The following is a 24,017-nucleotide window of genomic DNA, read 5'->3' as shown; positions in this document are numbered from 1 at the left end:
TCCAGAGCCCCGGGGGACAAACAGGACAAGAAGAGTCACTAGAACTCAGTGATAAAATACAATTAAAGTGGGTTTTAAAGGCTCAGGGGTTTTTACCTTCATGCATTATATTTTATTCTATGCATTCTATTTTACCTTCATGCATTCTATGCATTTTATGCACATGAAGGTAAAAAACCTACCTACGACAGCTGAGATTTTCCCAGGTCTTTCATTCCTCATGGGCTGAGACAGCAGCAGGAGCCACAGTTCACTATCATAAGTCATACTATAGTTGTTTCTAAATTAAAATATATCTAGACCCAAGAACAAAATGATATTTAATGGCAGATAACAAGTGCTTATATTTGGTGGCTGCATTCATCTTCAACAAAATACACTTCCCTATGCAAAGAAGATGAGAAGAGAGAAATTTGTAGCCTAAATCAGGAGAGCTACCAGAGATACAGTACAGTGAGCGAGTGTTGTGGTTAGCACTCTCACCTAGCAGTAAAAAGGGTCGCTGGTTCGAATCCCAACCATGACACTACCTGCCTGGAGTTTGCATGTTCTCCCTGTGCCTGCGTGGGTTTCCTCTGGGTACTCCGGTTTCCTCCCACACCCCAAAGACATGCAGGTACGTTAATTGGCTTCTGTCCAAAATTGGCCCCTAGTATATGAATGGGGACCTTGGATTGTGGGCTCCTTGAGGATAGGGACAGATATGAGTGTGCAATGTACAGGGATAGGGACAATTGTAGACACTCACTCAGGATGGACTGGTGTTTTTATTCAACCTTACTAACTATGTAAAGGAGAGCCACCAGAGGTACAGTGAGTGAGCATTGTCTCCTTAGGACAGGAAGTGTGTTACTGGAAAGATCACCAGGGGAACATAAAAAGAGCCTGATATATAGGAAAACTAATGCAACCAGACAAGGGGTGGGCAGGAGGGATGGCTGCCCTGGGCACCATGACACCATGGGGCTCCACAAGGAGATTGGAGGAAAGGATTTGTGTTGAGAGCGGGAATTTGGTAGAGTGGCAGGGGTTAGGAAGTTTTATAGGTGATTTGGGAGTGGGAGTGGGTGGGATTTGGGGAGTTTGTGCTAGAAAAGGTAATATGTTAGAGGGGGGAGGGAATGCGTGCTAGGAGGGGACATTTTTTTGAAGGGGGGTTGTGCTAGTAGGGAAGTTTTGGGGTATTTGTGCTAGAAGGGGATTTATGGTAGGGTGGGGGAGGGGAAGGGGGGATTTGGAGTGGGGTCAGGGGGATCTGTGCTCGGAGGGGGAATTTGAGGGGTTTGGGGCTTTGTGCTATGAGGTTTTTTTTTGGGGGGGTTGTGCTGGGGGCATTTGGAGAGCGAGGGAGAAGTTGAGCTTAGGGGAGATGGGGGGGTAGATTTGTGCTGGGAGGGGGATTTCGTCAGTGGAGCAGGTTTGTACTGGGAGGAGGGGGATTCTATGCAAATTAGTGCTCAATTTTTTTTTTGGGGGGGGGGGTTGCTTACATAATGGGCATATACCTTGGGGGGTTGCAATTTAGCATGTTCACCCTGGGCTCTAGATGACCTTGTCTCAGCACTGCAACCACCACCCCATCCAATGACTGGTAGGCTGCAATATGTTACCCTATTGTTTTGGGGTTTAGATACAATTTATGTATCTGAACAGTGAGAATGTTTTTGGGACATAACATATTTAAATTCAAATTCCCACTCCAGAAAAAAAAAAAACTTTTTTAGTTCTGGATTCTGTAGAGCAGAGTAAAGAGTGAAGGAATGGTATTTTCTGTTGGGGGAATTGGAATATGAAAGTGGACCTGTTTCTTTGCCCTGCATTTAAAATTTGTCTAACAAGGTGGACATGCTTATTCTATATAAATTGTTGGGTGACTTACATGTGAGGCAGTAATGGAGCACTATACACACAGTAAAGGCCAACTCCAATGGTCGTGCGACGTAAAACAGACATCCCCATAATATCCGAAACTGTTTGCATTCAAGACCTGGAATGTAATACAAATAAAACATTTATGATAATTATGAAAGAACAGACCCATAGCTAACAGATAAGTTATATATTCTACTATTCAGACATTAAAAAGTGTTAAATCTGTCCTCCAGCCTTCCCTTCATTCTTGAAAAGTTGTTCATACTCCTCTCCTCTAGCGGCTTACTCTGATTTCACCATGTGCCTTAGAAGCTGCGATAAGTCAGATAGAGTCCGCCTCATTTCCTCACTCCCCGGCCTGACTTTCCCTGGCCTGCCCTTTTAACTCATTTGATTATGGGGTTTTTGAATAATGGAGCCTCGGCATCAGATGTGGGCATTACCTAGGGTTGTTTTCTTTGAGATAGAGCATAAGCTTAAGCATGCCCACTCATCCAAAAATTAAGAACAAAATTGAAGTTCCCCCAACCAACCCCCCACCCCCTTCCTGAGCCATACCAGGACCCAAATCCCTTCAACCTGGCCCCAGCAAAGCACCTTCTCTCCATGGTGATGGTGACAACAAGGGCCTCTTTACCACAACCCTGACCTGGTGGTTGTGTGGGTCTGCAGACATGGGGCTTATTGGAAGCTGTACTGCTTCCATATGCATTCAAAAAAAAAAAAATCTAAAAATCATAGTACACACATTATATATATATATATATACACACACACACACACACACACACACACACACACACACTCTATCTCACAAAAGTGAATACACCCCTAAGTGAAAATTTCCAAATTGGGCCCAATTACCAATTTTCCCTCCCCGGTGTCATGTGACTCGTTAGTGTTACAAGATCTCAGGTGTGAATGGGGAGCAGGTGTGTTAAATTTGGTGTTTTCGCTCTCACTCTCTGGCAAAGAACTCTCTCAGGATCTGAAAAAAAAGAATTGTTGCTCTACATAAAGATGGCCTAGGCTATGAGAAGATTGCCAAGACTCTGAAACTGAGCTACGGCACGGTGGCCAAGACCATACAGCGATTTAACAGGAAGTTTCCACTCAGAACAGGCCTCACCATGGTCGACCAAAGAAGTTGCGTGCACATGCTCAGCATCATATCTAGAGGTTGTCTTTGGGAAATAGATGTATGAGTGCTGCCAGCTTCACTACAAAGGTTGAAGGGGTGGGGGGGGTCAGCCTGTCAGTGCTCATGCCACACCCGCACACTGCATCAAATTGGTCTGCATGGCTGTCATCCCAGAAGGAAGCCTCTTCTAAAGATGATGCACAAGAAAGCCCACAAACAGTTTGCTGAAGACAAGTGGACTAAGGACATGGATTACTGGAACCATGTCCTGTGGTCTGATGAGACCAAGATAAACTTGGTTCAGATGGTGTAAAGCGTGTGTGGCGGCAACCAGGTGAGAAGTACAAAGACAAGTGTGTCTTGCCTACAGTCAAAAAGAGCAAAAACACTGCGCTATTCAAATGTGTAACCAGTATACAAACAGCAGCTAACACAACATCTAGGTGTGCAAATGTGACATAATAAATTTTGTGAAAAACAGTGTAGCGCTTATTTGTTTTTACCACATTACAGTGTGACCAATGTAGTTAATACATGTATTAGACTATGCAAAGAAATAAAAAAACACACATTTAAACATTCATTGCTGTATGTGCAAAGCTAGAATGTCCAGACAAATATATGAAAAAATGTGTCCAAAGAAAAAATGGAACAAACAGCATGGAAACAAGTGAAGAGTTCTCCGAATTTTCCAAAGTATCTGTGTGTGATACGATGAAGTGAAAACAGTCCTACACCTTCTCCAAGGAATAATCACACAATCACCGCGTGAACCCTCCACCACATAAAATGGGGGCTTACCAGATTTAGTAGATCCTACTCAAAATTATATTTGGAGGATCATATATGCTTGTAGATATACATAGGCTGTTTTTTTGGGGTGTTGTCCTTTTCTGAAAGACTTTCAAGTGTGGCTATTTCCTCTGCGGTATGTCTCCATCCACATAAATCATCATAGGTAGTGGGATAGATATAAAGGAAGAAAGCAGGGACCACAATAGTGTAACTCCGTTTTTCGTTTCAAGTAATTTAATAAAAAATTATCAAACTCACGTGTACAAAGAACATAAGCGCTTTTTCAATAAAATCTCAGGCTGCAGTGAAGTCCCGACGCGTTTTCGTCTTAAGCAGACATCATCTGCCTACAGTCAAGCATGGTGGTGGGAGTGTCATGGTCTGGGGATGCATGAGTGCTGCCAAAACTGGGGAGCTACAGTTCATTGAGGGAACCATAAATGCCAACATGTACTGTGACATACTGAAGCAGAGCATGATCCCCTTCCTTCAGAGACTGAGCCGCATGGCAGTATTCCAACATGATAAGGACCACAAACACCCCTCAAAGATGACCACTGCCTTGCTAAAGAGGTTGAGGGTAAAGGTGATGGACTGATCAAGCATGTCTCCAGACCTAAACCCTATTGAGCATCTGTGGGGCATCCTCAAACGGAAGGTGGAGAAGCACAAGGTCTCTAACATCCACCATCTCCGTGATGTTGTCATGGAGGAGTGGAAGAGGACTCCAGTGGCAACCTGTGAAGCTCTGGTGAATTCCATGCCCAAGAGGGTTAAGGCAGTGCTGGAAAATAATGGCGGCCACACAAGATATTGACACTTTGGGCCCAATTTGGACATTTTCAAATAGAGGTGTACTCACTTTTGTTGCCAGCAGTTTAGACATTAATGGCTGTGTGTTGAGTTATTTTAAGGGGACAGCAAATGTACACTGTTATACAAGTTGTACAGTCCCTACTTTACATTGTAGACAAGTGTAATTTCTTCAGTGTTGTCACATGAAAATATAGAATAAAATATTTACAAAAATGTGAAGGGTGTACTCACTTTTGTGAGATACTGTATATTAATATGAATTTATGCAGCGCTTTACATATACATTATACATTTACATCAGCCCCTGCCCTCAAGGAGCTTACAACCCTAAGTCCCTAACTTACATTCATACATTCACATACTAGGAACAATTTAAGCAGGATCCAATTAGCCTGCAAGCATGTCTTTACAGTGTGGAAGGAAACCGGTGTACCAAGAGGAATCCCACGCATACTCAGGGAGAACATGCAAACTCCAGGTAGTGTCATGGTTGGGATTCAAACCAGTAAACCTTTTGCTGCTAGGTGAAAGTGCTAACCACTATACCACTGTGCTACCCTCATGGGAAACTGTCTTTTCTGCCATACATGGTTGTCCTTTCCTTGAGTCTTCGACATATAAAATGTCTGTCTTTCCTAGTTGGTAGAGAATCCCAAGTCCTATAACTCCACAGGATTCATACAACCTTCCACAGTGCTCCCCATCCTCCAACTAAAGCCTCATCCCCTACAGGGCACCAAATCTGTTGCACAGTCCCATAACCCCCACCACAAACCCTATCCCCCTCACAGTGACACATAGCCCCATCCAAAACCTTCCAGCAGTTTAATACATATTTGACAATCTCATACTTTTACTGTGTGAGTAAAAACGTAATGATTTACTGTTGGGGCATGAAAGGTTTTGGAAGAATTTACCAAGCCTTGGTAGAAAAGATTGAGAACCTCTGACTTACACTATCATAGTACAAGGCTCTGTGACTACTAAGATTCCTATAAAGATCAGTAACTCACCTTTAAATGTCAAACACACCAAGTGTGTGTATTCAACAGCCAGGATCACCAGACAGACAATGGCAAAGGTGAGGAAAAATGGATTGTATTCATATACTGCAAAAATAAAGAGGAATCATATAAAGTCTTTATTAGTAATTGTAATAAGCAGAAAACAATAGGCATCACATAACGAGTCCGTCGGACAATTCGATCGTATGTGGGCTCCATCAGACCTTTGCTTGGCAAAAATCTGGCGGACTTTAGAAATAGAACATGTTTTAAATTTTCCCGCCAGAACTCTGCTGGACCGAGAAATCCGCCCGTGTGTATGCTAGTCCGGCAGACAAAAACCAATGCTAGGGCAGCTATTGGTGCAGATGGATGAGGTTGGTGCAGATGGATGAGGATGGTGCAGGTGGATGAGTTTAGTGCAGGTGGAGGAGGTTGGAGCATGTGGAGGAGGTTGGAGCATGTGGAGGAGGTTGGAGCATGTGGAGGAGGTTGGAGCATGTGGAGGAGGTTGGTGCGTGCAGGTGGATGAGGTTTAAAAAGGGAGATGAGTTTTGAGAAGATAGATGTGGTTGGTGCAGGTGGATGTGTTTGGTGAAGGTAGATGAAATTGGGGCAGGTGGATGAGGTATGAGATGTGTGCTTGTAAATGCTGGTTATCCATATATAAAATGGAACAGCATATATGGCTCAGTATTTATTATACCATTCAGAATAGAACAAATTTTTATGCCAATATGTAATATAGCATATTGTTTTTTTTTTTGATACAGCATGATAAACCAATGGTCCTGTCACAGTGGCATTTCTAGGAGGCGTCACCGGCAGTACAATCACTTACAGTACATTTTCTCCAATGTGCATCACTCTCCCGCCGGCCAAAACAAGAATCTTACTAGGGAAGGAGCAGTGAAGGAATGACCCCTGGCCAGTTAGGCCGGCAAGTGTGTGACACTGTAGTAGAAGGTTGGAGTGGGTCCCAGGCCAAGCTGTACAGTTAAAAGATCAACTCCAGCCAAACATTTTTGACTTGTGTAGAGTTTGAAAAGTTGTTTTTTTGTCGTGATGCTTGCCCAGAGTTTTACTTCAAACTTTGTTTGGATGTATCAAGAAAACAAACCAACCAATCACATAGGAAAGTCTGCAAAGGTAAGAAAATAAATCTCATGCTGGAAAATAATTACCTTTTTTTTATAGGATTCATTATGGTTTCTAGAACAAGCATGTTATCATTCGTATTTTTCGAATTGTGTTTGTACAATATACAAATGTATTGTTTAATCCACCAAATCTGGATGACCTCTTACCCGGGATGAAGGATGACACAACGCTGACAACCTGGCAGACCAGAGACAGAATGCCATTTACGGCAAAAATCTTCTTTACAGCTTTCTGGAAGTGGTCACCTGGAAACACAGAACAGGTCCGGTCAGGTCTGATTCCCCAGTGTGATTAAAATCATTAGCATGACCCGTGCAGATAAGAGGTACACCTCCTTTTTACCCAACCTGCTGTCCCATTGTTACACCCCACACCTGTTCCCCATCCTCTTACCTATAAGAATGAGACCACACTTTCTTTTTGGGGTATAACCGGCCACAGCAGCCTTTTATTTACAAAATATAAAACATGTATCAAACTTCAACCATAAATAACAAACTTCAGAAATATCAGTTTTTACCCGGTGGTCTTGTACGGCACTTCCCCAAATAAATGTTCTACTTCTACACTGCGGGCTGGTTAACGTACTGGGCCTCCGGCCGTGATAACTTCAGCCAGGAGACAACTCACTACCCGTAGTATCCACCTTTCCATCCTCCGCTAACCCGTGTTAGCTGTAACCAAGGGAGCCCATGTCCCTAAGGAGTCTCCCACACTTCCCTCTCCTGGGTCAGTTACCACCATACAAGACCACCACCACCGCCTCACTGAAAGCTGCCATGATGAATCCTCCAGCACACCTAAAAGGCAAGAAAATTAGCAGGAGACAGAGCACCAACACTCAGGGAGGGTGGGCGAGACATTCCTCTCCTTCTCTCCTCAACAAATGCCGCCTGTAACTCTTCCTCTTCCTTAACCACTTGAGATCTGCGCTATAGCCGAATGACGGCTACAGCGCGGATCTCCTTTTCCGGGACTACGTCTATTGACGTAGTCCCGTGCACGAGCGTCCTGCGTGCCCCCTGAGGGGCGCGCGCGGCGCGCTCTGTGATCGGCGAGTCCATGAGACTCACCTGATCACCGATCCGTGCAAGGGGTCGATCCCGACCACTTACCATGTGATCAGCTGTCAGCCAATGACAGCTGATCATGTGATATAACGGAGCCGGTAATCGGCTGTTATTCCTCCTCGCGCTGACAGCGCGAGGAGAGAAAAAAAAAAGCCGATCACCGGCGGCCGTGATCGGGACATCAGTCCCGATCACGGTCAGCCCTGCCAGTGCCCACCTGCCCCCTGCTTTGCCTGCCTAAATAAAAAATGTGTCCCCCCTGTCAGTGCCACCCAGCAGTGCCCACAGTGCCACCCAGCAGTGCCTACAGTGCCACCCAGCAGTGCCCACAGTCTGCCTCAACAAAGGTGCTGCACCCCAGTGCCACATATCCGTGCCCAGCAGTGCCGCCCATCAGTGCCACCTATCAGTGCCCATCTATCAGTGGTACCTATTAGTGCCACCCATCCGTGCCACCCATCTGTGCCATCTTATCTGTGCCCGTCTTTGCCCATCAGTGCCGCCTTATCTGTGCCTATTAGTGCCGCCTTATCTGTGCCTATTTGTGCCGCCTTATCTGTGCCTATTAGTGCCGCCTTATCTGTGCCTATTAGTGCCGCCTATCAGTGCCCACCAGTGCAGCCTATCAGTGCCGCCTCATCAGCGCACTTCAATGAAGGAGAAAAATGACCTGTTTGCAAAATTTTATAACAAACTATTAAACATGATTTTATTTTATTTTTTTTTGCATCTTTTTTTGTTTGTTTAGCAAAAAATAAAACTCCCAGCTGTGATTAAATACCACCAAAAGAAAGCTCTATTTGTGGGAAAAAAATGATAAAAATTTCATTTGGGTACAGTGTTGTATGACTGCGCAATTGTCATTCAAAATGCATCAGCGCTGAAAGCTGAAAATTGGTCTGGGACTGAGGGGGGGTTTAAGTGCCCAGTAAGCAAGTGGTTAACCAAGTTAAAGCCTCCTCCCCTCCAGTTCTTTTTCTAACCACCCCCCTTTTACACTTCCCTCTTCACTAACTTAACCCCTGCTGTACCCTTTCCTCAGTGTCATGCAGGCCCTTTCCCTACTTTCCGCTTCGCTCCTCTTATTCCCGGGCCTCTCTGGATATCCCTTAAGAAAGCTTGCTAATGGCCATATAAAAACTGCCTTTAAAATGAACATAAATAGTACTTAGCAGAAGTCTGGCAAGCAGAACACATAAATCTTGATATGATAAAACTACCATTATAACACGTGATGAGTGAATGTACAGTATAAATAAATCATGATTAATTTAATACCACAAATGTCTATGCTATACTGTACAGCAGGCAAAATAGTCACATTACAATGTCTACAATGTCTAATGCCCGATACACACTAGATACACTCAAGATTTGATAGACATCAGACAAGATATTGATACTCTCTTTTCCCTCATTCACATTTTCATCCTCTTGCTCATGGGTAATTTTGTTACTCTCTTTTGTCCATCACGACCTACGTACACCACATCATTAATTTCCTCACTTACTTGAACCTGTGCACCTATACTCCCATGGACACATTCATGTTATTCCCTTCAATCTGCACATCATTTAAGAGGACATTTATTTTCATATACCTACAACACAGCACGATTCGTTTTTTTGTTCATCACTTTTACTGTTTTTCTTGGGGTTCACTATTAAATTTAAATTCCTTTGTAACAACATTTTTATTAAGTATACCCATAATCAACATTTTGTCCCTAGATATATTGGTTTCAACAATCACTACACATCTCATCTTTGGGAACACCCTCTTATGCTGGTGCATTTCTTTGCCTTGCCTGATATCGCATCCACTCTTATGCCGCCTCAGTTCCCGTGGAGGGAGTGTGTTCCTGGCCCGCCCTGCGTCCACAGCCGCACTTGCCGTCCGGACTGGTGAGTCTGCCCTGGCTAAACCATTTACATGTATCAAATCCTCATTAATCTATTTTTATCTATATGGTTAGTATATTATTTATATATATTTTACTTTATTCTATAGGAACTTTGTGGTAGCATCAGCTCCTGATGAGTGGGGAGACACCCACAAAACGCGTCGAGATTTTGATTTGATGTCCCAGTTACATTTTATCCAGAACCATATTTATTTCATTATGAATTGACTCTTTAATTACACATCAATTTTTATTTTTAGTGGATGCATACTTACCATGTGGGTATACTTGTCGATGTCGGGCTTGCTGTCATGGGCACCACCATGCCACACTATTCATTTATTTCATTTACTATTATCATGTGTTGTTAATATATATTATGTTTTACTGTATTGATGCCTATACATATTATGAATTTGTTCTATTATTCTTTATGGTCTTCTACTGAACAATCAATAAACATCTAAACATGGTTAAAGTGGGAGTCCGCCGTTTTTTTTTTTTTAAAAGCCAGTAGCTACAAATACAGCAGCTGCTGACTTTTAAAATGATGACACTTACCTGTCCAGCACGCCCGCGATGTCGGCACCCGAAGCCGATCTCTCAATCGTCTCCCGGGTGCTGCCGCCATCATCTTGGGTATGGGTATCAGGAAGTGGAGCCTTTCGGCTTTATTTCCCGGTTCCCTACTGTGCATGCGCGAGTCGCGCTGTTCAATAAGGATGGACCCGCTGCCTCTGGGATCTGTGTGTTTCCAAGCAGGCAGCGGGGGACTTTCGGAAAGGGGCGTAGATCTACGCCCCTTTCCGCAGAGAGCTATCCCGGAAGTGGGTGCAGATACCTGGATTATCTGGGAGGGTTCCAATGAGCGGAAGGTCCACTTTAGGGTGGACCTCCGCTTTAAAACTCACCTCCACTGTCCAAGTGCTTCATTTAAAGTCCCAAACTCCTTTTTATACGTACCGATTACCGGGATAGAGGCACGTATCCAGGCTTCATTTAAAGTCCCAAAACTCCCCCTTCTTGAAGATATTGATCGTATGTGTATTCTCCTTAAGCCCCATACACACTATCAGTTTTTCTGCTGAGTTTTTCCTTCAGATTTACCAAAACCATATAATATGAGGTCAAACCTTAGTTTCAATTTGTATACAATCAGGCAGGCCCTTCCACTACATGGTTTTGGTAAACCTGAAGAAAAAAAACTCAGCAGAAAAACTGATAGTGTGTATTGGGCTTAAGGAGAATACACATAAGATCAATATCTTGTCTGATATCTATCAAATCTTTATTTCATGCAATGCAATAATATGCACTGAACTTATTCTCTCTGGAGAAGAGACGCTTGAGAGGGGATATGATTTCAATTTACAAATACCGTACTGGTGACCCCACAATAGGGAGAAAACGTTTTCGCAGAAGGGAGTTTAACAAGACCTGTAGCCACTTATTAAAATTAGAAGAAAAGAGGTTTAACCTTAAACTATGTAGAGGGTTCTTTACTGTAAGAGTGGCAAGGATGTGGAATTCCCTTCCACAGTTGGTGGTCTCAGCGGGGGGCATCGATAGTTTCTTGAAACTATCATATAAGTACTTGGCCCCTCCACGGTGACGGTCCCCGGCACTAGGCCCCTCCACAGTGACGGTCCCCGGCACTAGGCCCCTCCACAGTGACGGTCCCCACCACTAGGCCCCTCCAGGGTGACGATCCTCACCACTAGGCCCCTCCACACTGACGGTCCCCACCACTAGGCCCCTCCACACTGACGGTCCCCACCACTAGGCCCCTCCACACTGACGGTCCCCACCACTAGGCCCCTCCACACTGACGGTCCCCACCATTAGGCCCCTCCACACTGACGGTCCCCACCACTAGGCCCCTCCACACTGACGGTCCCCACCACTAGGCCCCTCCACACTGACGGTCCCCACCACTAGGCCCCTCCACACTGACGGTCCCCACCACTAGGCCCCTCCACACTGACGGTCCCCACCACTAGGCCCCTCCACACTGACGGTCCCCACCACTAGGCCCCTCCACACTGACGGTCCCCACCACTAGGCCCCTCCACACTGACGGTCCCCACCACTAGGCCCCTCCCCACTGACGGTCCCCACCACTAGGCCTCTCCCCACTGACGGTCCCCACCACTCGGCCCCTCCCCACTGACGGTCCCCACCACTCGGCCCCTCCACACTGACGGTCCCCACCACTAGGCCCCTCCACACTGACGGTCCCCACCACTAGGCCCCTCCACAGTGACGGTCCCCACCACTAGGCCCCTCCACAGTGACGGCCCCCACCACTAGGCCCCTCCACAGTGACGGCCCCCACCACTAGGCCCCTCCACAGTGACGGCCCCCACCACTAGGCCCCTCCACAGTGACGGCCCCCACCACTAGGCCCCTCCACAGTGACGGCCCCCACCACTAGGCCCCTCCACAGTGACGGCCCCCACCACTAGGCCCCTCCACAGTGACGGCCCCCACCACTAGGCCCCTCCACAGTGACGGCCCCCACCACTAGGCCCCTCCACAGTGACGGCCCCCACCACTAGGCCCCTCCACAGTGACGGTCCCCACCACTAGGCCCCTCCACAGTGACGGTCCCCACCACTAGGCCCCTCCACAGTGACGGCCCCCACCACTAGGCCCCTCCACAGTGACGGTTCCTGGCACTAGGCCCCTCCACAGTGACGGTTCCTGGCACTAGGCCCCTCCACAGTGACGGTTCCTGGCACTAGGCCCCTCCACAGTGACGGTCCCCACCACTAGGCCCCTCCACAGTGACGGTCCCCACCACTAGGCCCCTCCACAGTGACGGCCCCCACCACTAGGCCCCTCCACAGTGACGGTTCCTGGCACTAGGCCCCTCCACAGTGATGGCCCCCACCACTAGGCCCCTCCACAGTGACAGTCCCCGGCACTAGGCCCCTCCACAGTGACAGTCCCCGGCACTAGGCCCCTCCACAGTGACAGTCCCCGGCACTAGGCCCCTCCACAGTGACAGTCCCCGGCACTAGGCCCCTCCACAGTGACGGTCCCCGGCACTAGGCCCCTCCACAGTGACGGTCCCCACCACTAGGCCCCTCCAGGGTGACGATCCCCACCACTAGGCCCCTCCAGGGTGACGGTCCCCACCACTAGGCCCCTCCACACTGACGGTCCCCACCACTAGGCCCCTCCACACTGACGGTCCCCACCACTAGGCCCCTCCACACTGACGGTCCCCACCACTAGGCCCCTCCACACTGACGGTCCCCACCACTAGGCCCCTCCACACTGACGGTCCCCACCACTAGGCCCCTCCACACTGACGGTCCCCACCACTAGGCCCCTCCACACTGACGGTCCCCACCACTAGGCCCCTCCACACTGACGGTCCCCACCACTAGGCCCCTCCACACTGACGGTCCCCACCACTCGGCCCCTCCACACTGACGGTCCCCACCACTAGGCCCCTCCACAGTGACGGTCCCCACCACTAGGCCCCTCCACAGTGACGGCCCCCACCACTAGGCCCCTCCACAGTGACGGCCCCCACCACTAGGCCCCTCCACAGTGACGGTTCCTGGCACTAGGCCCCTCCACAGTGACGGCCCCCACCACTAGGCCCCTCCACAGTGACAGTCCCCGGCACTAGGCCCCTCCACAGTGACAGTCCCCGGCACTAGGCCCCTCCACAGTCACAGTCCCCGGCACTAGGCCCCTCCACAGTCACAGTCCCCGGCACTAGGCCCCTCCACAGTGACGGTCCCCACCACTAGGCCCCTCCACAGTGACGGTCCCCACCACTAGGCCCCTCCACACTGACGGTCCCCACCACTAGGCCCCTCCACACTGACGGTCCCCACCACTAGGCCCCTCCACACTGACGGTCCCCACCACTAGGCCCCTCCACACTGACGGTCCCCACCACTAGGCCCCTCCACACTGACGGTCCCCACCACTAGGCCCCTCCACACTGACGGTCCCCACCACTAGGCCCCTCCACACTGACGGTCCCCACCACTAGGCCCCTCCACACTGACGGTCCCCACCACTCGGCCCCTCCACACTGACGGTCCCCACCACTCGGCCCCTCCACACTGAAGGTCCCCACCACTAGGCCCCTCCACACTGACGGTCCCCACCACTAGGCCCCTCCACAGTGACGGTCCCCACCACTAGGCCCCTCCACAGTGACGGCCCCCACCACTAGGCCCCTCCACAGTGACGGCCCCCACCACTAGGCCCCTCCACAGTGACGGTCCCCACCACTAGGCCCCTCCACAGTGACGGCCCCCACCACTAGGCCCCTCCACAGTGACAGTCCCCGGCACTAGGCCCCTCCACAGTGACAGTCCCCGGCACTAGGCCCCTCCACAGTGACAGTCCCCGGCACTAGGCCCCTTCACAGTGACAGTCCCCGGCACTAGGCCCCTTCACAGTGACAGTCCCCGGCACTAGGCCCCTTCACAGTGACAGTCCCCGGCACTAGGCCCCTTCACAGTGACAGTCCCCGGCACTAGGCCCCTTCACAGTGATGGTTCCTGGCACTAGGCCCCTTCACAGCTTCTTCAGCATCTCCTCGTGGCCAACCCGATCTGTCTCCTGTCCTGATTGGCCATGAGGAGAAGCCGGAAGACAATAGCGAATATTAATTTGCTATTGTCATAAGTGGATGGATTCGTGGAGCAGTGCTCTGCGCCCCGAGCCAAAACTTTTTCAAGCCAATTAGAGCCCCATACTCTAATCGTGTAGCTTGTAAAAAAAAAAAAAAGCTCATATAAAAAAGGTAGGGGATGGCGCCCCTGCTCCCCTAATGGACCGGCTGTTGTGACTGTTTTTTTAAACCTTGTATATAGTTAGCCAAATAATAAGCAGACAATTGAGTTTTTCACAAAAGCATCGTGGAAATATAGGATTCTTACTTTGGATGAATTTTGCAGTCCTTGAACAGCACGACACCCTTCTACCATTCCTCTTCTTGTTGGCTGAAATAGAAAAAAAAAAGCTCTGTATTTACGGTCATAGACAGCCTATCACAGAAAGGCTTACTGTATAACTTGACCCTCCTGCTAAAGATAAAAGAGTAGTATGACACTTATGCCTTGTACACACGGTCGGACATTCCGACCACAAAATCCGTCAGATTTTTTCAGACGGATTTTGTCCGAAACTGGTGTTGCATACACACGGTCGGATAAAGTTGTCGGAAAATCTGATAGTTCGGAATGTGGTGACGTTCGTTGCGTACGACAGGACTACGTTGAGGCTAGTAGCCAATAGCTTTGGTCTCGTAATTTGATCTGAGCATGCGTGGCACTTTGTCCATCAGAATTCTCTACAAACAATTGGAAAAAGTAGATTTTTTGTCAGAAAATTTTAGATCCTTCTCTCAAATTTTTTTTCATTGGAATTTCTGATGGAAAAAGTCCGATAGAGCCCACACACACGATCGGATTTTCCGACAATATAATCCGATCGGACCTTTTCCGTCTGAATTTCCAACCGTGTGTACGGGGCATTACAGTATAAAAACGTATTATAAGAAACAAGAACATTTTTCTCCACTGGTGATTAGCGACTTTTTTTTTTTTCCAATTGCATTTTATTTGTGCAAAGGCTTCTTTTTACTGTGAGGCCCTACAGGTTTATCACTATAACCACATTTTTTCTTGGTGAAAACTTCATTCATATTGATGGAGCACCAACAGTTGTTCTCATAAATTTACAAATCCCTGGAAAAGCGTATTTAAAGTTCACAATTTTTGCTGCATCAACACCAAAAAACAGCAGGTTTACAATACACTGAGCAGCAAGCCTCAGAATTTCACCAACAAAATTATTTGTAGTGATGAGACCAACACTTTTTACCATGACAGGGTCACCTGTCGCTCATTGGAATGGTGTCAAACTACTATACTTAAAAATCTCCATAGGCAACTCTTCAACATTTTTTACACGTTACATATTTAGAGTTACAGAGGAGGTCTAGCACTAGAATTTTTGCTCTTGCTCTAATGTTCGCGGTGATACCTCACATGTGTGATGCGAACATCATTTACATGTGTGTGCAAGACTTACGTATGCATTTACTTCTGTGTGCAAGCATGGGGCAATTTAATCTTTTTTTTTTACACTGTCCCTTTTATTTATTTTTTAATTTAATCACATTTATTCCTGTAAACATCCATTGTAATAGAAATAAGGGATGACAGGTCCTCTTTATGGAGAGATCTGGGGTCTATAACACCCCAATTCTCTCCTCTACCTTTCAAAACAAAAGATCCTCCTAGATCAGCGGTCTCCAAACTGCGGCCAGATGTGGCCCCTTGCTTGCCTTTATCTGGCCCTTGAGGGAGTATTCCTGCCATGGACACCAACAATAGGATACTATTCCTCCCACTGACAACAATAGGGCACTATTCCTCCCACTGACACCAACAATCAATTACTATTCCTCCCACTGACCCCAATAATAGATTACTATTCCTCTCACTAACAGTTACAACAGGGTACTATTCCTCCCACTGACACCAACAATAGGGTACTATTCCTCCCAATGACACCAACCAACATTAGGGTACTATTCCTCCCAATGACACCAACAATAGGGTACTATTCCTCCCAATGACACCAACGATGGGACATTGTTTACTCCCGCTGGGCCTAGTCTGGCCCCCCCAAAATGCTGATCTACAGTAAGCTGGCCCCTTTGTTTAAAAAGTTTGGAGACCCCTGTCCTAGCTCATAAAGGTGGAGAGAGATGATCTGGTCTCTCCTCAGCACTGTGACCTGCCTCGTGAACCATCGGATCGTTTCCCGGGCTCGCCAGTAAGAATGGTAAGCCCGAGAAACACAGGTGGATGACCCCTCCCACTGGTTCTAAAAGCGATCCAGCAGCTAATCAGCCACTCAGATCGCTTTTAATTAAAAAAAAAAAAAAAAAAACGGAATCGCCGGCTACAAAAAAAAAAAAAAAAAAAAAGGCTGATAGCTTTAGCCATAACCACCCCAGTAAACCACTTCAAAGCCGCAATGTATATTTAAATATTGCGGTCGGAAATTATTCCATTTATTTATTGGATATACTGTATATACACTTTTGTTTTCTATTGAGGGAACCGGATGAACTTGTTTCTTTTTTTTTTCAACCTGAATTATGTAACTATATATAACAATGTAAATATGTAACTTCTCCAGCTGTTACTATGGATTTTCTTTTTATTACCTCACCTGCAGCAATCAGCACATACTTGCACACAATTTCCCTTGTGCGGAAAAAAAAAAAAAAAAAAAAAAAACGTGACATGGCATGTTACCTGGCATGATGCCACTACTTACTGTAAATGGCAGTTCTTGGAAGTGAAGTTTACAATAATATTCTTTTTTCATTTTTAACGTAGCAATTGTGCTGAAGAAAGCTACTCTAATGCTCACCTGTGCAATGTTCAGTTGGTGTGCATGCAATGAGACAATGAGCTACACTTTATATAAAGGAGGATTACATGTCAGTGCATGCACAGCTGTCACCAAAGTTTTTCAATTATGTGAATGAAGAAAAAAAAATAAAAAAAAATAATATATATATATATATATATATATATATATATATATATATATATATATATATATATATATATATACACACACACACACACACACACACACACACACACATATACATATACACATATATACACTGTATGATAGAACATAACATTTAAAATGATAAAAAGGTTTTTTATTTTATCTTACCTAGCCAGTACAGGAACTGATGCAACAAGAAACAGAAAGCATTTCCTGTTGGAACCATTGACATACAAACAGGGAAAAATCCCGGGACATTGGCTGCAAAAGAGAACACAGGCAAGTCAGCAGACACGGATGTACTGTACACCAACCGACCACCTCAACCCCTTATTTTTTTTAAATTCTCTGCATATGATTGAATGTTTGAAAGTTTGGCGTAAGTTTTTTTTAAACAATTTGCAATAACCCCTAAAACTATATAGTATAAAGAAACGTCATTCAATATACCTAGCAGAAGTTAGTAGTCATGCTTACCACTTCTCAAATATCTGTATATGTATAGAAGTATTGCTCCACTTTGCAATATTATTACGAAAAAAAAAAAAACACAAATATGACTTTGAGGTCCTACCAAAAGGGTGAGAGCAGGGGCGGACTGACCATTGGGCCACTCGGGCACTGCCTGAGGGCCCCATGCCACTAGGGGGACCCATCAGGGTTGCCAGCCTCAGTAAAACCAGGGACAGTATGTAAAAAAATTGTGTTTTTTTTACATCCATCTCTGAAATGTCCCTTACCGACATCCTTTTGGTCTAAAAATCCCGAGATTATAGCTGCCCCACCTCTCCAGTACCTTCTCAGCCAACAGAAACATGTCTGTGTATACTGTGTGATTGTATACTGTGTGTGTGTGTGTGTGTTTGTGTATACTGTGTGGCCCCATAATCTCTGATTGCCTGGGGGCCCCATAATCTCCTATTGCCCGGGGGCCCCCTGAGTTGTCAGTCCGCCCCTGGGTGAGAGTAATCCTAATGATAGTGGTTCACTGATTGGTTGAAGTGACACAGGTTCTGTGTATTGTTTTATTGGGATGATATTTACCAGCCTACTGTCGATCACCACCCTGCACAAATTACATTGATTTCAGGTTCCGTGGAGGATGTGCTGACATTGTCACACCATCACTATCAATCCAATCAAAATCTGGAGAAATCCCGCCTATGCTTATTTATATCCCCGCTTGTATCCATACCTGTTATATTCCCCATAAGTCCTTGCGGTATTGGCACTTCGGTTTCAGTTGGCACGGACACAGTGTCTGTAAGAGAATATCCCGAAAATAGTTACATGTAAAAAATACAGAACTTTTTTTTTACGATATGTGTTTTTCAAATAATAATAATAATAATAATAATAATAAATAATAATAATAATTATAATAATTTAACAATTAAATTTAACAATGTTTTAAACTTAAATATATAGAAATAAAAACATTTTTTAAGAATGCACAAAAACAATATAATCTTCAATTAAACATAAAAGTTAAATGAATGTCAATTTAATGCATAACAAAAGTTACCATCATGAACACAAGTGAAAATGTACAAGATACACAACATTTTAAAATGAAACCCGTCACCAGAGCAAATTATTATTATTTTTATTTTTTTTTAACCACTTGACCACTGGGCACTTAAACACCCTTAATAACCAGACCAATTTTCAGCTTTCGGTGCTCTCGCATTTTGAATGACAATTACTCAGTCATGCAACACTGGACCTATATGAAATTTTTGTCCTTTTTTTCACACAAATAGAGCTTTCTTTTGGTGGTATTTAATCACCGCTGGGTTTTTTTTTTTTTGTGCTATAAAAGAAAAAATACCGAAAATTCTGTAAAAAAACGAATTTTTCTTTGTTTCTGTTAGAAAATTTAGCAGATTAGAAATTTTTTCTTCATAAATTTTGGCCAAAATTTATACTACTACATATCTTTGGTAAAAATAAGTACAAATTGGTGGATATTATTTGGTCTTTGTGAAAGTTATAGAGTCCACAAGCTATGGTGCCAATATCTGAAAATTGATCACACCTGAAGGACTGACGGCCTATTTCAATTCTTGAGACCCTAACATGCCAGAAAAGTACAAATACCCCCCAAATGACCCCTTTTTGGAAAGAAGACATTCCAAGGTATTTAGTAAGAGGCATGATGAGTTTTTTGAAGTTGTCATTTTTTCCCACAATTCTTTGCAAAATCAAGATTCTTTTTACTTTTTTTTTTTTTTCACAAAATTGTCATATTATCAGGTTATTTCTCACACACAGCATATGCATACCACAAATTACACCCCAAAACACATTCTGCTATTACTCCCGAGTATGGTGATACCACATGTGTGAGACTTTTACACAGCGTGGCCACATACAGAGGCCCAACATGCAGGGAGCACCATCAGGCGTTCTGGAGCACCCAGGACAATTCTGACATTTCTCTCCTACATGTAAAAATCATCATTTATTTGCTAGAAAATTACATAGAACTCCAAAACATTATATATGTTTTTTTAGCAAACACCCTGGAGAATACAATGGTGGTCTTTGCAACTTTTTATCTCGCACGGTATTTGCGCAGTAATTTTTCGAATGCTTTTTTTTGGAAAAAAAACTGTTTTGTGCTTAAAAAAAAAAAAAACACAGTAAAGTTAGCCCAATTTTTGCATAATGTGAAAGATGAAGTTACGCTGAGTAAATAGATACCTAATATGTCACTCTTCAAAATTGCACACGCTCGTGGAATGGCGGCAAACGTCGCTACTTAAAAATCCCCATAGGCGACGATTTACATTTTTTTTACTGGTTATATGTTTTGAGTTACAGAGGAGGTCTAGGGCTAGAATTATTTCTCTCGCTCTAACGTTCGCAGCGATACCTCACATGTGTGGTTTGAACACCGTTTTCATATGTGGGCGGGACTTACGCATGCGTTCGCTTCTGCATGCGAGCACATGGGGACAGGGGCGCTTTAAAAAAAACATTTTTTTTTTATTGTTCATTTTACTTTATTTATTTTAGTTTGACATTTTTTTCCCCAAAAATAATTTTTTTGATCACTTTTATTCCTATTACAAGGAATGTAAACATCCCTTGTAATAGGAATATGGCATGACAGGTCCTCTTTACAGTGAGATGTGGGGTCAATAAGACCCACATCTCACCTCTAAGCTGGGAAGCCTGAAAAAAAAAAAGATTCTGGCTTTGATCGTATTAGCGATTCGGTAGAAGCACCGGAGGGCGGAGGGAGATGTCTATGGCTGGGTATTGCAGGGTATCACCGACTATGGCTGGGTATCTCAGAGCATGGTGTTGCAGAGTACTGCGTTGCAGAGCATTGCAGGGTATTGGCGGGTGTTGCAGAGCATTGCAGAGTGTTGCAGGGTATTGGCGGGTGTTGCAGAGCATTGCAGAGTGTTGCAGGGTATCGGCGGGTGTTGCAGAGCATTGCAGAGTGTTGCAGGGTATTGGCGGGTGTTGCAGAGCATTGCAGAGTGTTGCAGGGTATCGGCGGGGGTTGCAGAGCATTGCAGAGTGTTGCAGGGTATCGGCGGGGGTTGCAGAGCATTGCAGAGTGTTGCAGGGTATCGGCGGGGGTTGCAGAGCATTGCAGAGTGTTGCAGGGTATCGGCGGGGGTTGCAGAGCATTGCAGAGTGTTGCAGGGTATCGGCGGGGGTTGCAGAGCATTGCAGAGTGTTGCAGGGTATTGGCGGGTGTTGCAGGGTATTGCAGAGCGTTGCGGAGTGTTGCAGGGCATTGCGGAGTGTTGCAGGGCATTGCGGAGTGTTGCAGGGCATTGCAGAGTGTTGCAGGGCATTGCAGAGTGTTGCAGGGCATTGCGGAGTGTTGCAGGGCATTGCAGAGTGTTGCAGGGCATTGCAGAGTGTTGCAGGGCATTGCAGAGTGTTGCAGGGCATTGCAGAGTGTTGCAGGGCATTGCGGAGTGTTGCAGGGCATTGCGGAGTGTTGCAGGGCATTGCGGAGTGTTGCAGGGCATTGCGGAGTGTTGCAGGGCATTGCAGAGTATTTGCAGGGAATTGCAGAGTAATGCAGAGTATTTGCAGGGAATTGCAGAGTAATGCAGAGTATTTGCAGGGAATTGCAGAGTAATGCAGAGTATTTGCAGGGAATTGCAGAGTAATGCAGAGTATTTGCAGGGAATTGCAGAGTAATGCAGAGTATTTGCAGGGATTTGAGGGGTTAATTTTCGGTGAGCAGCGATGTGGGCACTGCAGATGCAGCCCACATCGCTGCTGACACCGATCTCTTCCCCCTCCGCTGTACCGATCGGTACAGAGAGGGGGAGGGAGGAACCGGCGTCATAACATGACGCCGGCTTGTTTACAAGTGATCACTCCGTCATTTGACGGAGCGATCACGTGGTAAACGGCCGCGATGAGCGGCCGTTTACCGTGATTCGTGATGCGCCGGGTCCACTGGACCCAGCGGTCACGGATGCTCTCGTGTGCGCGCCCCAGGGGGCGCGCGAGAGCAGAATTCTAGGAGGCCGTTAATTAACGGCCTCTTAGAGTTAAACAACCGCCCTGATGCCGTTAATCAGCAATGGGCGGTTGTTAAGTGGTTAAATGCTAAAGGATTGTAACAACAAAGCAAATAAATACTTATAGTGTTCCCTTCTTGCCTTTAAAATGTTTTTTTTTTTTCTTGAAATCTGACTCTTAAAGCGGGATTCCGCTGCCAAATCTTTTTTTTTTTGCGTTTACTAATTTTGTTATGTGTTTACTAATGTGTTTTTGTACTCACTACTTGTGACTTTTTACTCCCCGGCTTGCCGATTTCTTGCGGAAGAAACAGTTTTAAAAATTCATGCTGGCTGTTTCCATATTGCTTGTGGGCATTTGAAGCCTACAAGCATTTCCTTCTGGGATGCGGTGATGCTGTGCTCCCAGCATTCACCGCTCGATCCCACGCATGCTCATTGATAGCAGCGAGCGCCGTAAAACTTCGGGCTGCCATCACAACGGGTGGCGTCCTCGGAAGTTCCCGCCCTGTTTTGATGGCAACGAAATAAACATAACCACAGGACCGGCGTCATGTGACGCCGAAATCTCTCGAGATTTCGGCAGGACAGCTTTCCCCACTGATTCATGGGAACAATGTGAGAAACCTCCCAGGGGACTTTGCGGAGCTGGGGAAAGGCGATAACCATGCCTACTCCCACGGGAGGAGAGCCTGGAAGTCACGTTTGAAATGTAAATTAAAAGTTAATTACGGCGATCGGATTTTTATAAAGGTTGGTTTTGGCATCTATGGGAGAAACACTATGGCTTGTGAGCTTTTTAAAATGTGAGTACAACACCGCTTTTTAAGCAATAAATCAGCTCAGACTCTATTTACATTTGCTAAGTTATGAAGATATTGTAGGTCACGTGGCTGAGCTCCTCTGCAGAGTCTTTGCAGTGACAGGTCGAAGTCTGCTGGGGCTCTTCATTTTTATTATACACGATTTATATAGCGCCAACAGTTTATGCAGTGCTTTACAATGTATAGGAGGGACAACACAATTACAGTACAATACAAAAGGTACAGGAGGGCCCGGCTCGTAGAGCTTACATTCTAAAGGGAGGCGGTGGTGGTACAAAAGGTAATAGCTGCAGAGAATGATTTGATGGGGGTGGCTCGGGGGCAGTTGTTAGGTGGGCGTGGGAAAGGCTTCTAATGGCTCTTGCCATTAGATCCACCATGGTGGCACCCATAGATGTCTAAGGTCTGTTGCCTGAGGTGATTGTAGCCATATTAGCACACTTATTACAAAAACAATTGAGTATTGTTTGTGAATTTTTTATTTTTCTTTTGCAATAGCATCCACATTTTTAGAACAAGTTTTTGGGGTGTGCCCCCTTCTTCAAGGTCCAAGCAATTCTCTATGCACAGTATAGCTTGACACTTGAGTGACAGCTGTGAATCTGCTGGGGTTGCTGATGTCACATCCAACATGGTGGCACCACAGCAGTAGTCTCGGGGTGGTGGTGGGGGTGGGGGCGGGGGGGGGGGGGGGGTTGTGTTGCTACACATGGCAAATAACACATAAAATACATTAAAATGCACATACGATCTTAAGGGAGGATTGTCGTTAAAATAAATGGTCTAGCGAAAGGGTCTCCAAGTGATATTGGCATAAATACAAAGGCTCCTCTGACTTACCTATGACATTGATATCAAACGTTTTTTTATGGCTTTTGAGCTTATCATTTTCAACGGTCATTGTAATAATTCTGTATAATCCAGTGTCTTCTACCGTCATATTCAGCACTATGAATGTACAGTTTTCGAGGATGAATGTAATCCGGTTCCTGAACTGTAAACGGCTTTGCCAAATACCATTATCAAAGGAACCAATTTTATCTCTTCGGTCATAAAGTTCATAGATCCGGTCCTGCATGCCCTGGCAGAGTTCAGTGTCTGCCAAATAAGCAGAGGAACCAGCTGGGATGGAGAGGGAATTTGAGGCATCATCACCTATAAATGAAAAGAAAGCATAGCAATTGTGATAGGAGCTTCTGTTGTCTAGAAGATACAACAAACCTAGAGCAGTAGAACCTCAAACTGTGGCCTAATCCGGCAGTTTTATGAGGCCCTTGGAACGCTATTACTCTCACCGATAATGATAACTGACACCAAAAATGTAGTACTAGTCCTCCCACTGACACCAATGCC

The 24,017-nt window shown here is 45.7% G+C and overlaps 1 protein-coding gene across 1 annotated transcript in view; it reads right to left on the bottom strand.

Annotated features, from left to right (window-relative positions):
• Positions 1-24,017, bottom strand: part of LOC143973807 (uncharacterized) — a 35,186-nt gene that overhangs the window by 6,858 nt on the left and 4,311 nt on the right. The window contains exons 2-8 of the mRNA XM_077474664.1: positions 23,505-23,819; positions 18,534-18,599; positions 17,507-17,599; positions 14,677-14,739; positions 6,936-7,034; positions 5,638-5,733; positions 1,880-1,987 (exon numbers count right to left, since the gene is read on the bottom strand). Of these exons, the coding sequence (XP_077330790.1) occupies positions 1,880-1,987; positions 5,638-5,733; positions 6,936-7,034; positions 14,677-14,739; positions 17,507-17,599; positions 18,534-18,599; positions 23,505-23,819 (840 nt within the window). The remainder of the gene's footprint in view (positions 1-1,879; positions 1,988-5,637; positions 5,734-6,935; positions 7,035-14,676; positions 14,740-17,506; positions 17,600-18,533; positions 18,600-23,504; positions 23,820-24,017) is intronic.

The sequence above is a fragment of the Lithobates pipiens genome, unplaced genomic scaffold, assembly GCF_037356315.1.
Source record: "Lithobates pipiens isolate NorthernLeopardFrog02 unplaced genomic scaffold, aLitPip1_a1.2 Scaffold_119, whole genome shotgun sequence".
NCBI classification, from domain to species: Eukaryota; Metazoa; Chordata; class Amphibia; order Anura; family Ranidae; genus Lithobates; species Lithobates pipiens.
The sequence above is the reverse complement of the archived record's forward strand: the minus strand, read 5'-3'. Positions and strand labels throughout refer to the sequence as shown.